At 35.4% G+C, this 17,293-nt stretch overlaps 1 protein-coding gene across 2 annotated transcripts in view; it reads right to left on the bottom strand.

Annotated features, from left to right (window-relative positions):
- Positions 1-13,391: 13,391 nt before the first annotated feature.
- LOC149783660 (uncharacterized) overlaps positions 13,392-17,293 on the bottom strand; it is a 106,957-nt gene continuing 103,055 nt past the window's right edge. For both annotated transcript variants that reach the window (XM_089931901.1, XM_089931902.1), the window contains 2 exons: positions 14,914-15,577; positions 13,392-14,122 (listed from right to left, as the gene is read on the bottom strand). In XM_089931901.1, the coding sequence (XP_089788027.1) occupies positions 14,046-14,122; positions 14,914-15,577 (741 nt within the window). In that variant the 3' untranslated portion in view covers positions 13,392-14,045. The remainder of the gene's footprint in view (positions 14,123-14,913; positions 15,578-17,293) is intronic.

The raw sequence follows: 17,293 nt of genomic DNA, 5'->3' as shown, positions 1-17,293 counted from the left end.
TCAAGTTGGGTGTTATGCTCAGATATATATTATAGCCACCACAGCGCTTATCTTGAAAATCTTGTTTTTGCTACTCCTTGCCATTCAGCAAGTCAATATGGGATTTCTTGCAGAAGACATCTTATGGCGTCTAATTGGTCTTAAGCAACGGTGTCAATCTGATGTCCAATGTGACCGCTACGACAGCCATCTTGAAAATATTATCATTCATGATGTCTAGATAGTCAAAAAAAAATGGTGCCAGGTATACTAATAATTCAACAATAAAAATAAAATCTTAATCATGATCGTTGACTCTGAACCTGAAATCATTAGGAAAGATAATTAAACCCTTGTTAGATGTTAGGGTAGTATCTCTCTCTCTCTCAATATCTCATCGTTACGAGAATAGAAACAATAAAATGAACAACAACAACAACAATAATAATAGCTTATTATGCAAATCAAAGTATTTTACTTTAGTTTTTACATATTTCATTAATAATAACAACAGCCACTTATTATGTAAATAAGAATGTATTACTTTATTTATGTAATTTTTCAATGACCTTCTATACCAAATTAGGTGAAGAACCGTTTTTCTACATAGGGTACATTTCATCGATCATATGAAATTTAGAGTTTAGTTTTGGTTTATGTGTGTCGGATATCTAACTTGGGTATCAATCGATATAGTTTTGGCACTGTCACGTATCACGAGAACATTTATGACATTCGATTATTACTGTTTTCAAAATATTAACACAGACAAATGTTACGATACAATAAATCTTCAGGATGGAGATATATATGTAATATTAGAGAGGAGGGGGTAAAAAAGGTCAATGTACTTATCACTCAAAAATTCTTTTTTCTTTAATTTATATGAAAAAGGATGCATGAAACTTTGACTTGCGAAAATAAGGACACTTAAACATATGGCACACGCCAAATAATTCTGCTGACATGGCTTGTTAGAAATTACTGAGAGAATTTACTTGACTTCATACCGTTGTCACAAAAATGGCGGCCTACTTTTATTTCTTTCTTCACTCTATATGGATTATGAGAATGGTAAATGGGTTGGTAGTTTGTGTTTTTTAAAAAAAAGAGAGAATGTGGACATTCTAGAAAGGGGGAGATATGGTAACCTTTTTTATAATAAAAATAATTAGGTAATAATAAGGACCATGGAAGGAATGGCTTATTATTTCTATTTGAATAACCCTTTTGTACACCTTACCCTGTGTGAATGAGATGGTAGTTTTCTTTAAAATTGGAAGATGCGGTAGAGTAGGGACATCATAGACGGGTTAGACCTTTTTAGATTAATTCTAAGATTGATCATATGTTAGTAAGGGAAATAGAAAATTAGTTTTCATGGAATTTAAATTCTATTTAAATCCTTCTTTTACATCTTATTATGTGTGAATGATATGGATGTCCGTTGTGTTTAAACCAGCAGGGATGAGAATAATACGGACCTTAAAGAAAGGGATAGAGATTTTTACATACATTTACCTATTATTTCAGAAACTGGTATAAATATTCATAAACTGCTATAAATAGTAACATATAGTTCATTTCTCCTTCTCATAGAATGCCTCAAAGACAAAGAACAAAATGGTGACATACTTTTTGGTCACTCCACCTATAATATTATTAGCAGTAAAAGAGTACTAAACGGGAGTGGAGTTTTATTTTCAAAAAAGATGGTAGGGAGGGGTAGAATAATATAAAAAGGGTAGTGATTTTAATTTTATAAAGCGATCGTTGGTCGATAACGTGAGATATTATAGAAGGTGGTAGAAAGTTAACTTTTGTTTATAATAGGAATCATAAGGCGACAAGAGGGACTTTAGAATGTACTTTTACTGATAGGGGTTTTTAATTTTATTTGCATAAACCTTCTTTTAATCTTACTTTGTTTTAAAGGGAGAGTAGTTTTACTTAATGTAGGAGAGACGGGGATATAAGGACATTGTAGATGGGGTTTGGGAGATTTATATGAATTTGTCCTTGCCTTCAGACACTGGTAAAAAGGTAACGATAACTGATTGGTGGATAATAGATAACTGGGTGCAAAACAGTATATAACTGGGTGGTGTCCTTAAGTCAATTCCCATTGTCCCAAGAAATGGTAAACCCTCGTATGATTTCACTGGAGGAGTTTTATCTTTACATTTCTTGAGCTTTGCCAATAATATGGCATTTCATTTATACAGCAGTCAAACTCACAATTCCCTCTATGAGAGAACAGACAGCCCACCCCCTCCTGGGAAAATTATCACACAAAATATGATATTGCAGTTGAGAACATATATTCGCATAATGCTACACTGTTACAAAGATATATATATTTCCAAATGCCAATATATGTTAATTTTCCTCTCAGATCCTGTAAACACTGAACCGTGTCAAACAATGATTCACTTATGTCATCTCAAGTCATTACATGAATATATTTACATGGAGATATACCATTTAAATTCTCAAACCATTACAGCAAAGCAATTCCATGTAGTTATGCCAGATAGATTCTCAAACCCATTCAGCCAATGTATTTGCATGCAATTAATCCGGTTAGATTCTCTAGCTATTACAGCAACATTTTATGTTTTTTACATATCAGTGAACTTTATGGATTTGGACTTGGACAAAATAATTCGTAGCACGACTGACTAAAAACTGTCAGAAGTAGGGAAATGAAAATTGAGATGCATAATGCAGATGACCAGGTTCAATTTTGTATTACTAACACAATTATTGGAGTAGTGGAGGTGTGGGTGGCGCACATCACCGTACACCCGAAAGGTCGAGTAGAGTTTGTATGACACTTCCTCGTTGGGGCATCTTGCGTTTCTCAGCATTTGCAGTGTGAACATCTCGAAAACGATCAATCTTTCTCAGTTATATCTTTAACCGTAAACTTTGACTAAAAAATGCAGGTGCGCTGACAAATATGACTGCTGTCAGTTATAAAAGGGAAATGACTCCATAGATGCGTAATACTAATATATGATTAATTTGTTGATAATTTGACTGACTAATGCTTTGGCGTTGCCATATTATTGGCATAACATTTGAAGGGTTATAATTGGAGTAAAGTGTCTTGAACGTAGAACACGGCGGACAATACTGTCAGGTCTGGACTGAATTCGAGCCAGAATCCTCGTTGTCGCAAGTCTAGCAGTTTAATCACTGAGAAAACACGTGGTATAAAAAGACAAAAGCCAGGATATAAAAGACTGAAAACAGTCTAGAAATAAATGATCGTAACATCAAAGACATACGGGCTTGGAGAAACACGATTGTTTGATAATAGTTAGAAGTAATTACCTAAATAGAGAGCAAGACTTATCTGTAGACTTATATTATTTTTAATTGAAAAAATGTTTCCACTTTTGCATTTTCATATTTTATGGCTTGGCGTCAAAACCTCCTTATTGAAAAATAGAAGAGGTACATCTACACATAAGTCACAGATACAGGAAAACAAATTATTATATAAATTAACTTCCTGTGGGCATTAAAGATAAGATTATTTGTAACTTCTAACTATGTTACCTTATTAAAAACTTAATATCAGTTAAGCTTTAATTCCTGGCAAAGTAGCGAGCACATTTTATTCTTCTCATGTGTCGGAATGTTAGAGCGTAATGAACGTGTCTGAATACAATAATGAAGTATAAGTAATTTTTAAGAAGGCAAATATAAAGCATTATCAAGCACCGCAAACTTTACGAACACTGATGTGCACGCGATGTTTTTAGTCAAGAAATAACGACTGAATCACCACCAGCTGGGTGTATGGCATTATAATGAACTAAGGAAAGGCTTACAGTGGTGTACCTAAGGGAAGCAAATCATGTAACCATTTTTCTGAAATGAAAATGTACTTCTGCGAGTTATTTCCTGTGATACACATCTGCGACTATTATATCCTTTCACAATTAGAATATTTTTGTAAAAAAAATTATATGATACTCTATAATTTGATTCCTTAAACACATCAAATTATAAACATATATTGAAAAGTTCCATGATGTTCATCTTACAAGCAATGAGCAGTAGGGAGGGTGAACAGACCACTTTGTAGGAACGTCCAAATGTCGAAAATAAGCCTTCCTACGAACGATCGAAAAATAAAAAGCGTCGACAGATTTTAAAAAAGCGTCGACACTTTACTGAGAAAATCTCTATGGAATTTCCAATTAATATTACTCCATTGTCGTTGGTGATTTTTTCTAGTTTATTATGTACGCGCTTTACGCAATTACGTCTTCGCGTACGTCTTCGCGAGGTCCCACCCTCCCTGCTGCTATTAATTGAATCATTATGTTATAATAAAATGGTACATCCGGAATCTCATACTGCAAGGATAGCTCGAGAACGATTAGAAGCAATCAAAAAATTTCTTCCTGTTAGAGACTCATTTAGAGAAAACGCAAAGGGCAGCAACAATCACAAGCTGAGTACGAAGAAGACACTAAAAAAGTTATTTAAACCCGTCACTACAGCTACTGAAAAAGCTGCAGCGGCTGCTGAAAAAAACTATATGGGGAGATATTGAGGATGATGAGAAGAGGAAAAAGGGTATTTTTCCAGTATTAGAACAAACTGCAGCGCAGAATGAAAAAATAGCAAGAAGAACTAAACAGACAAAGAAGATTTTACGAGATCTTCCAACTAATATAGCTGCGGCTCGGCCTCCATCCGTCGATGAAGAAATACTTGAGGGTATTGGAAAACTTCGTACTGAAGTCGCCGACGTGAGAAAAGAACTTGCATCTGAACCCAAACCAGTAGGAAAAAAAAAACGTAGAATTGATTGCAAAATTTAACGAAGGGTTTATCAAAGATATTAGAAATACTAAAATAGAAAAATTACCCGAAACAATAATATTTGGTATATTAATAAATCTGATATTTTAAAACCCCGTCATAAAAAAGTAAGTGATGATAATCTTATTAAATGGATATATCGCGTATATAGAAACAAAAAACAAGCCAAAAATCCAGAATATAAAAATCTTGATAAAGAAGTAAAAAGACTTTATAGAGAGAGAATAAAACAACTAGAACAAGAACAACTCTCCCAGCAGGAATCTTCATATCAACTTCCTCCACCTTTGCAACAAATAGAACAACAACAATCTTCTTCACCGCAGCAAAGGTTAATGTCGGAACTTGAGAGGTCTAAGGAGCTACTTAAAAAAGCAAAAGAAGAAAGATCACCCTTAAGACTATTTAAGAAAACAACAGAAGAAGGAGCAACCGGAAGTGGTTTGGGAAATAATTTTGTTTGTCCCGATAATATCCTCAATGACGTGTCGCGGTTAGAAGTCCTTATAGGAGGAAAACGTGCCGGAAATAACTCACCAGAAATAACCAATGAAACAGCTGATATTTGCCAACGATTATTTCGCGGCGGCATCATGGATATCGGTGTTTACCGGGAACTTATTGATGAGCTCGTTGATGATTACAGTGACTAGTTGTTAGATAAATGATAAATAAGATAACATGATCATACATAATAATTATCGTAGACCTGTGCCGGTTAGAGTAGTAAACTCACGACTACCAGTCTATAGAGAATTTACGGAGATGGACTTGGTGATGTTATTCAGGGATTATTTACAATGTTAACCCCAAAAGTAGCACCTGTTGCAAAACAATTGTCGATGAAAGCTATCGATGTTGTTCGTGAAAAAGCTCCTGGTGCAATTATCAATGTTGCTGGTAAGGCGTTCTCGGCGATCAAAGATAGACTAGCACGATTAATAAGACGAAAACGACGACCAGTAAAATTACCAAGTACTGAAATTATGCCCGCAGATGTCAGTAAAATAATAAAGCAAGCTGCAAATCAAAATGTGGCAGCGTTAGCAGATTGGGGACTCGGTGAATCGGGAAATAATATCTCAAGTTTGATATCAGGAAGTGGAACTTCCCGAAGTGGAATTTCCCGAACGCAGTAATCAACGTGTTAGACGAAAATAATTACAATAAAATGTTCAAGCGCTTGTCCGACACAGCATTTGACATGGAAGCACCTGTCATTAAAGATCAGTCGGTACGTGATTATCAGTTTTATTCTTATGACGCACGAATACCAGATCAACGTGGAAGAATTGAACTACAAGTTCATGACACTGAGACTGGCTTTTGCACGATCAAATCCCCAGGTTTTTATTGAGGTAGAGGGTAGAATTGTAAGAACAACTAATGCTAATTAAGCAGATGCAGTAAAAGTTGGATTTGTCACAATGGTATTATGACACTGTTTGATAGCGCCACTTATATGATTGATGGAAAAAATATCGAATCGATTCAGAAAGATGTCGACGTTGCTACAACAATAATAGGATTAGCAAGATATTCTGATGATTATACAAGATCAGCAGGTCCCACGATGATGTTTGTGAAAGATAATTCTGGTCACCCTAAAAGCGATCCGTATAATATAAGACGACCAAGAAACAATGCCGAAAACAATGATGCTGATGTGTGGCCAGTGGTTCGTGGTGCTAACCCAAATTTCAACTTGGGATTTGCAACGCGTAAAAATATGTTGCTAGGAGCCAATAGAAGTTTTTCATATACAATTCCACTATCGCATATTTTTGGATTTTGTAGAAATGTTAGAAAGGTTATTTTTGGAGCTAGAAACACGGTTGTTTTTGCAAGAAAGGGTGATGATAACGATGCTCTGTGAAGACCTGCTGGTGATGCTGGTAAAGTAAATATATCGAAACTTTCATTGTGGATGCCGGTAATGACTCCAACGATCGCAGAAGAACAGCGATTACTTTCTTTCATGGACACAGGTGGTAAATCCCTGTTGTGATGGTTAACAACAAGCACAGATAGTATACAAACTGACGTTAACGGTCAGTTTACATGGCATATAGCATCACAACAAAGTGTTTCTGCACCACGGCATATTTTTATTGCGTTTCAGAACCATGATCGTTTAAATAGTCAAGAACGTACTCATATGATATTTGACAAACTAGGTATCACAGATATTTCTTTACGGATAAACGGACAACAAGAACCAACAGAAAATTTACAACTAAATTATGAACAAAATCATATAGGACGTGTATATCATCCTTTGATGTTATTCATGGGACGTGATCAAAATGTAGATACTGGGTTGTAAATATCACAATATGATTTCAGAACTTTGTATCCGATTTATTATTTTTCACTGGAGCATCTTGATCTATCAAAACAATCTGTCGTTGATATACATCTTAAAGCAACGTTAAATACAGGTGGTGGTGTTGATTATAGAGCAATCGCGGTTATACTCAGTGATAAAGCAATGTTACTTGAAGGTGGTAGTGGTCGAATGAGTCATTGATGCACCAGTGGAAAATCTTTAATCATGTTATTTAAAAACACGAGTATTACGATAAAATGCCATATCATCACGTTAGTGTCAGTCTGACTCTTGGTCGGATTAAAAACTTTCAATGAAATTCAGCCAAAAACTGCGGAATGAAAATATCACTAAAGCGAGATCAGATTAAGGGTGGTCAAAATAAACCATCATTATCAGAACGTCCACTTAAACATTTCAACGGTTCAAAACAGTCAAAAACAGGAGTCAAACTTAATCTCTCTGAGAGTGCGATTAAGGACTCAGTTAAAACAGGTGGTATTTTTCCACTTCTCATGGCCATTCCGGCATTAATAGCTGCTGATGCTCCAGCCGTAGCAAAAGCAGCCGCGTTAGGTGCTGTTGGAACAGCTGCTGAAATGGCTCTAAAGAAAGCAACAGGAAAGGGATACAAAAAAGGACGCGGTCTAAGATTCCCAGGATCTCGTTGGGGAAGAGGTCTGATGCTTCCAGGAACACGTTAGACGTTCCAGCATGAAATTTTCATTTACTTAATGCTGCTAAACAACTAAAAATATCTGCCTTTAGAGGTGTTTTTATGCGAGATCAATTACCGAAACAACCGAACAAACTCGAAACAGGTATTATTAATCTTGACTCAAATTCAGGACCCGGTACCCATTGGGTATCATACGCGGTTGATCCACGTGGAATCGTTTATTTTGATTCATACAGGTTAACTCCACCGTGTGAGTTTATCAAGTATGTTGCACCACTTCACGCGCAAGTTTGGTATTCAACGCTACCCACACAAACAATGACAGATCCGCCAATATGCGGCCGTGAAGTAATTAATGTACTTAACGCTATATCAAAATCATCCAAACCACCACATAAAGTCGTGCATGATTATACAAGCAACCGCTTCGTTTTAAACAGTTCTTAGATCTTAGATCTTATATAATGGTTGATATTTACGGAAGAAGATCTTTCCGCGTTAAGAGAAAATCCGATGACATTAATCTGTCGAAGTACGCGACTAAAGATGAACTCGCTAATATTATGAACCTGGCTGGAATTGACCCAGATGAGGTTGTTATTTTTCAGGATCGATATGGGAAACTAAAAACTAGCAATATCAAATGGAATGATATAATTCGACGAGTACTCGGTGTGGTCACGGATAATATCCCTGTGTTTACTGACAGCGGAAAAATCAGGGATTCGAGTGTATCGTTTACAACCATCAGAGATCAAATTACAGCAAGTGTTGCTAATCGCGTGAAAAATACCAGTGACACAATGACGGAAGAACTCAACATGAACGGGAATAAGATAGTAGTTTTGAGAGATCCAACATTCGACCAAGACGCAGCAACAAAAAAACACGTTGATGTTAACTACAACACCGTAGATGGTAAATTATCCACGTTGCGGGCCGAGTATGACGTTCACGTACACGGGTTCACAAATCTTCGCAGAAACGTTATAAAAATTAATGAAACCGCAGAAGAATTTTTTGGTACTCCGCCCACCGTTGACGTAAAACTCGTTGATATCAAGACGAACATTGACACGATCAAACAAACACAGCAAAACATCGTAGCGGAGATTCCTGAGATCGTTAATAAAACCAGTTTGATTAAAATTCCGAGCGGGGTTACCTCCGGGCATATTACCAACATAGCATACACAGTATCATCTGGATTCGCAACATCGTCAACGCAGAATAATGCTATTAAATATACCGCAATAGTCACTGGCGTGTACAGGCTATCTGTGTTCAGTGCTGCAAAATTTGAAATATTTACATCGTATCCATGGCGTCATTCAACTGATAAGTTTTCCAGGATTGTTTCTGTTATAATAAATAGCGGAAACGAAGAAACATTTATTCTGGAAGCAGCTGATAAGAAATTAACCGCAACATCTTACTGGTGGTGTCTAGAATTTGTAGCTGAAACACCTCAATTGGTTACTGCATAAAATATAATGGGTACCTCAATCGACGTCCAGAAATTTAGGTATAATCAAGCGCGTGAATGGCAAGCAGCGTTGAAAGATCGAATCGAACAATATACGGTAAAAGTAAAGAAATATCGACAACGACTAGTTATCGTCGACGTGATCGTTTATTCAGTATCCGCTGTTGTTGCTCGAAACGGGGTGATATTATCAGCAGTGACAATGATGGCACCAGTAGCCGTAACTATTTGTATTTCAGTAGCAACAACTATTGCATGTGTGCTCAATATCATTGCCAAAAAGACATGCACCTGCATGAATGAAAAATTATCCGATTACATGATACAATTACACACAGTTACGGTCGCATACTCGAAGTTATCTCCGTTGTTATCAGCAAGCGTCAGTGATGGAATCATTTCTGATTTTGAGTTTTCAGAAATGATTAAAATATATAACAGTGCTTTTAAAGGTACGAGTATTAATAATGGCATCACAGGAGCTACTGCAGCAGATCGTGACAAACACAACCCCGCACAAGACCACGATGATCTCGGTAAGCTCGACTAATCCCGAATTTAGTGTTAATTTTCCAACTGCGATTCGCGCGAATGAAATCGCGTTAGTACAATTACGAGTATATTACAGCTGGCCAAACATCAGATCGAAATCATTTGATGGTACACCAGCAAGGTCTGATGTAGCAACTGATATTGTTAGGAAGTCTTTCATGAACACAAAAGAGATCAATAATGTGTAAAATACTTTTGTCAGAAAATAGCAGACAGTACTAAATGGGATTTTGATCGAACTAAGGCTTCTTATTTCAAAATCAACAAATATAAACTCCTGAATAGTAGCTAACACATCAAATGAATACAATGAATTAAACAGTGAACCATATTATGATTTCCATTGAAGGGTTGCTGATACTTTATAATGAACTGAAACTCTAAAAGGGTAGCTCATAAACTGAAGTCAACTTTTAAAGTGTATCTTGTACATCAATTTCGACCCCTGAAGTGCCAGCTCATAAGTCAAATCAAACAGCAACAGGGGTAGCTCATACACTGAAGTCAACTTTTAAAGTGTATCTCGTACATCAATTTCAACCCCTGAAGTGCCAGCTCATACGTCAAATCAAACAGCGACAGGGGTAGCTCATACATCCCATTAAACCCTTGAATGGTTGCTCATGCAAAGAAATGAACCAATGAAGGATTCATCACTCAAATTAAACAATTAAAGAAGTAACTTGTACACTGCATCAAACCTCTTAGGGGGTAGCTCGTGCAAATTGAATGGTAGCTGATACATATAATTTACCTATCCCAAAAGGCTATAAAAGGATCATGTTTTAATATCTACAATAGTGATGATAAATGTTTCTTTTCCAGATCAATTTTAAACATCATAAGTAATGGCACATGGAGGATAAACAAGTACACTTGAACAGGTAAATTGTTGGCTGAGAAATGTCTATGAAAACTGACAAGATAGCAATAGGTATCATAAAAAACACAGTAAAGTACCAACCCCATATTTAATAGCCTGCTTACTGTTTTGTACAGAAACCATTTTTTGGGGTCAGTGGTCTTGACCTTTTGCATCATAACAGCAAAACACCAACATCTTTGCAACAAGTGTAACCTATGCACAAAGGTTTGGTAGATGCATAAAATGTAGATCCAACGTTATTGTGGCAAAACATCATTTTAGTTTTTCAGCCAGAATGAATTTGACATTTGACTTTCACAGCACAAAAACTACATATAGTTCTCGTGGGTCGGTGGTTCTTCCCTGGGTTTTCCAGGGTTCTTCCTCCACCAGTTATACTGGCCGCCATGTATAGCCTATCTTGTGCTGAAAAATGGCGTTAAACCCTAGAACAACAACAACAACAACATATAGTTCTTTCTTGCCACAAGTGCAAGCAATTCACAAATTTTGGTAACTGTAGATGTGGAGAACTGAACTATTTGTTAACTACAGCCCTTGCACTATATAGCCCAAAATATATTTCTTCCTTGCCCCAGATAAAAAACCATCACAAAGATGAGTAATTGTAAATAATGGACAATTTTAGTTATTGTGCAAAACAAAATTAACAGACAGATGGACAGACAGATTATCACAGCATAACGATTTGCCTTATGGTGGACATATAAACTGATTTGAAACCAATTTTTGATGCATCTTTGTGGCATCAATGAAATAGCATTAACAAAATTACATTAAGAAAAATTAAAAAGATAAAAAAGAGACATGTAACATGTTAATAATTTGTGGAAATACTGCTCGATATGCAAGAAAGAAAAATACCATTATGTTGGTTTTACTAATTTGTCAAGGCTTGTATAAGTCAAATAGATAAGCAAAAATCAAAAGTACAGGTGTAAGAAGTACTTTTACTATTTCCTACTGGAAACAATTAAATGACTGCAGATGACCATGGTAAACAGTTGGCAAACACAATGAAATATTTTGAAGCTGTTAAATTACAAAAATTATTATCAACAACTTAAATTTGACAGCAACTACTTCCCATGTGGTGTTGTGGTAGAATATGGCCTATATAGTCTGGCATTTGTAAGAGATGACTAATGGAGGGAAATGTTTTGGACCTGGGATGTGTCCCATATCTTCACATTGATGCTTTCGTTTATGCTTAAATTTACTTGGCACTATATAGTAAGGATTGTACTGATGTACTGTTAAACCCAATACAAATATATGTCACTTATTTGGGGTTTTTCTTGCTGTCAAGTGTTTAAGTGTTTCATGGCATATCAGCACGATTAGGTTATTTAGTCCCATGACAATTGGAAAAAGTGTCTTACCCAAAGGAACACCACTGAAGTCAATAGGGACCAATCAAATACTAGGATTTGAACCTGCACCCATTTGGTCAGAGGTCCTTGCAATTTTGTACATAATTAAGCTGAACACTGAAGACTGAAATAAACTGGACACAATGTCTAAATATATTCAGTCAGAATTCTCCATGTACCTCAATGTGGCACACATGAATTACATGCCAATTGCATACATATGAACAGACGACTCCATTCAAATGTTTAGCAACTAAATGAGGACTACCACCAAAGGTTCCTTAAAGGGACTAATACTCTACTGCTAGCAAAATAAATATCCAGGACTTCATAAGAAGACCATTTCTTTTATTAACAGTGTAGTGTTGAAAACATCTCTGATATTCTTAAGCAAGAAGTTTTTCAAGTGCACCATGGCAGCAATATTCAATGTTAAGATTGGCATCATTTTCACTTAGGTCAAGCTGGAAAGACATTGGTGAAAACCAAAAGTTGATTCACGAGAAATAGCAACAAGATGTATAATATGTTCATCGTCCAATTGGCACCATTTTCATTCAGGACCAACTACGTATCATTATCAGTCTTCAGGTGAAAATCTATGTCTACAGAACTTTTCATTGAGGAGGAGTAGCAATACCAAGATTTTTTTAGATGGCTGCAAAGGTGGATAGGGTGCATTTAGATCAACACCATTTTTGTTTAGAACAAACCAAACATACTTAATAAGGTTTCTGGTGAAAACAGGATGTTGAAATGACTTGTCATCTAGTCAGAATAGAGATCATTTTTCTAGACAGCCGCAGTGGTGACCATATTGAATATCAGATTGGATCAAGTTTTACTGATGTTAGATCAGCACCATTTTTCATTAGAACCAACTAGATACTATAAGAAGTTATTCAGTGAAAACCACATCCTGACATGACCATCCATTCAGGAGGAGTATCAATAACAATATTTTCAAGATGGTTGATGTGGTAGTCATATGGGATGTCTTAGCTGTATCATTTTCATTTTGGGCCAAATAGACACTGGGATGAATGTTTATGTAAACTTTCATGGTACCTTATTTACCATATATATTGGTTCATGATAAAATAATTTTTGTCCTGTCCCAGAACATATGGTGAAACTTCTTTTCACCTAGGTTATGAGTCCCAAGACTTATAAATTTGTGTTAAATTTGTGCCCCCCCCCCCACTGCATGTTACAATAACATAGACAAACAAAACACTTATTAAAATGAAAGAAACTAGCCATATATTTTTATCATATATTCATCTTTGTTAATCATAAGCAATTTATTAAAGAAAACAATATATCCATGACTTCGTATATGTGGTGTATGGTAATCCTCAATCTAATCTAGGAGGAGCAGTGATAACAGACTTTTGCTGACAGTTGGATGAAAGTTAAACACTGTACAATTGATAACAGGCCATTCCACAAGCACTTCTGCTCAGAGTTTAGTTTAGTTAAAAGTTTGTTTGATGAATCAAGCAAGCAGAACCTACAATTTTTACAAAACAATGTTTGGACAACATTATGACAACAAATACAAAACAACCTTTCTTTAACCTATTATTTTCTGTTTTTATGTGTTTCACTTCATATATCTGAAATGTGGGAATAAATATCTATAATAACATGCACTTACATGACAGATGATTATTTTCCATATCATCATATTTTACATCAATTTACTTTAGAAGTAAATAAAAAAGAAAATAAAAACCAGTAATTATATATAGGTGTATGTACCTAAGTGTGAGTATCACTTGCACACATGTTGCCTAATAAGTCCACTATTAAAACCATGTACATCTACACCACTGTTAAAACCATGTACATCTACACCACTATTAAAACCATGTGCATCTGCACCTCTTGTGCTAGAAGAATAAACTCCTTTATCAGGTTTTACGGCCTCTGAGATCCCCCACCCTTGAGAGTGCTGTCATCAATATTGAATGAATATCATCTGCTGCAGCTGCAAAAAAAGGACGTATGATTATAGTACAAAATTAAACATTTTTCAGTGGAAATTTTCAAAGAGTGGATGGGTACCAACAAAAGAATTATTTTTGCATGCTAGATACAATTGATACATAAATATAATTCTAAACTGTCAAGTGCAAAAGCAACTGTTAATTTTTATCTTTAATTATGATTGATTGATTGACTGATTCGTGTTCATTGACACATCACATGAAAGACTAATCATTGCCAAGGAAAAGGCGGTACAATGCCCAGGGCCAGAGAAAGACACTGTGGCAGCCAAGCCTGGATGGTTGAGATAAGATTCTCACTTGAAACTCACTTTTTGTGACTGGCACACTCAACACGACTGGCACACTCAGCATGAAAACAACGTTAACTTCACACTTATGCTTGATACAAACTAATTTTATAAAATCTTTGTTTGATTGATACTGTTATATATTCTCCCTGGCACTGTAGCATACAAGTCAGCTGCTATAAATCATTTCTGAAAACATATTCCAGCAGAATTCACTTTTTTCCACAAAGAAAATGATTATTTATGAAATAAGAAAGGAATGGAGTCATGTTCATTACATGCAATGCTGAATATTAAGGCAATGGATTTGGGGGTCCAGTTGTTTTTAAAATAAAAATAGAAACAGGATAGTGTGACATTTTAAAATATTTTTATTGCTTTTTTATTGGCTAATGATCAATAGTTGTCAGGAGCAGAAAAGTGGAGCACTTATGTGCTTAAAAATTACAAATGCTGAATAAGTAAAATAGTTATTTATTTACCATCCATTTGTTTTTTGTACTCCTGGAATGTCTTTTGTAATTCATGGGCTTCATAAGGCATGATGACCTGGTTCTTACGCTTTTCTAATTCTTCATGGAAGTTTTGATTACCAGTTAAATTTTCGATGTCAAGAAGAACCTCATCAATCATTTTCCAGTATTCCTCAAACTCTTTCTGGCTTATCTTTCCATCCACTGAATGACCACTGATTATATTCCTGTATAAGCGGATCCTCTCCACGCTTGCTCCAAGTGTTGCGTCTCTTGGCTGATCTGTTGGAGGGTTTCCCCAGCCATTTGATGGAGCAGGAAGTGCACTGATATTTCTTATTATAGCATACAGTAAGGAAATATCAAAGTTGTCCACTGTCCCTGTGTAGCGACCTTGTGGATCTGGGAATACCAGTTGAGACTGATCTTTGTTCAGTCTGCTTAAGTTGGTCTGGTTGGCTAGGATTGCCTGGTAGATGCTTGTGTGCGGTGCAGGAACTTGGGTCAGGAGGATTTCCCTCAGAGCATCTGCACAAACAGTTGTCAGTGCATTACACAGACGAGCATGGTTCATGTGTTCCTGGGTAATAGGTGCATCTTCTTGGTCCTCTTCAAAATCAGCTGGATGTCTTTCCTCCATTCCTTGTTGCTGTTGCTTACAGTTTTGTTTGACCTGTAGGAAAGGGGCAGACTTTTAAGTATTGGAAGCTGGAAAACATCACCAAACAAATGAGCAATTTAATATTTTTTTAAAAATTCAAAGCATAAACACTGATAAACAATTGTATGGTAAGGATTTGCATCATGTTACTTCCCATGCACAAAAGAAGAGGTACTATATGTAAAATTCATTCACAATATCTTTTGTTTTTGACTGATATTTTATATTTAGGGTTTATAGTAGATGTAAATATTTAAAAAAGCAAGATTTCTATACATGTCCTATATATATTTCTAACATTCCTATAAATTTCTATATTTTACAAAATTATATAGTTTGAAATGGTGAAATTGGCAAAAATACTCAGTAACATATTTTTTTTAAAAACTCTTTTGATAAAATAAAATAAAGGAATTTCCATTTAAAGACGTTACAACTTTCCTATTTAATATACAGTGTGTTTTCCATCTGCACGTAGTATGTTTTAGTGCATTTGTATAAACTTACAGAGCACTAGCACTTAATGTCAAACAAATTCAACTATTCTTCATGTTCAACAAAGTTAGATAAATCTTAACAGATTCTCTAACAAAATTTAACTTCTCAAATTTTTTTATTAATCTTAAAAAATATCAACATGTTCAACAAAGTTAGATAAATCTTAACAGATTCTCTAACAAAATTTAACTTCTCAAATTTTTTTATTAATCTTAAAAAATATCAACATGGGAATCAAAAGCAATCAAATTCAGTTAATTGGTTGTCCCTCTGTCTTCTGCAGTCAGGTCATACAAATAAATAATAATGCGATCTGGCTGTTACCTTTGTGGCACGGCTGTAATTTGATGGATGTGGAAAATGTAACAAATCATTCTGTCTCAAAGGACATTACAGTTAAAATGCAAAAGGGAGAAGAAACTGATCAGTGACTTTGACTATTAATATTAAACCTTGACTGTGACACATGTGATGTCATAAAACAATAACATCTGAAAGCTATGGCTCATCCTGAAGCTCAAACAGATTTTAGGAGATAAAGCAGAGACAAAAAGGCAACTCTGATATGACCTCTGAAGTGGAATGCAACAAATTTTCTAAAGACAATACACAAATGTACCAAATATGTGTGACCTTAAGCTGCTCAAAAGTTAAAGAGGACAAGTGAAAATGGACCTGAAATCTAAAATGTTACCTCTACCCAAAATACAATACATCAAATGTGGTGTAGGAAGAATTGGAAAATTTATGTTATAGAACTGTAAGGATGCTATGATTAAAAACTGTGACATGACCATCTGAGCATAAATTAAGCAAACACAAATGGAAGTTCTTGTGCAGCAGCCTATGCACAAGATAAATGGAAGGCATTTGACTTCCTGCAAATGTAAAGAAGGTTATCAAGTTAGTACAATGTGCTTGTGTCAAAATATTACTGGAAATATGGCTGCACCTGCAAAGCAAAACACTGCTTTACAGGGCAATAATTTTATTTTTTTAATTTTTTTCAAGGGGAATAATGAATAAACAGCTCAAGAATCAAAATAAGTGGTTTCAAATTAGGAATTTTTGGTATGCTGGATAAAAACTCAGAATGATTCCAGTTAAACTGGAATGCATGACAGGTATACCGCTGACCATAACCATTGATCTTTTGACCCCCATATCAATTTATTTTGTGGTCAAGAAAACTTGTATACATTCCTTACCTGCAAGTTCTGTGGGCAAGAA

Source organism: Sinohyriopsis cumingii, chromosome 14 (assembly GCF_028554795.1).
Source record: "Sinohyriopsis cumingii isolate HCF-2022 chromosome 14, ASM2855479v2, whole genome shotgun sequence".
NCBI classification, from domain to species: domain Eukaryota; kingdom Metazoa; phylum Mollusca; class Bivalvia; order Unionida; family Unionidae; genus Sinohyriopsis; species Sinohyriopsis cumingii.
This window is presented reverse-complemented; position numbering and strand designations above follow the sequence as displayed.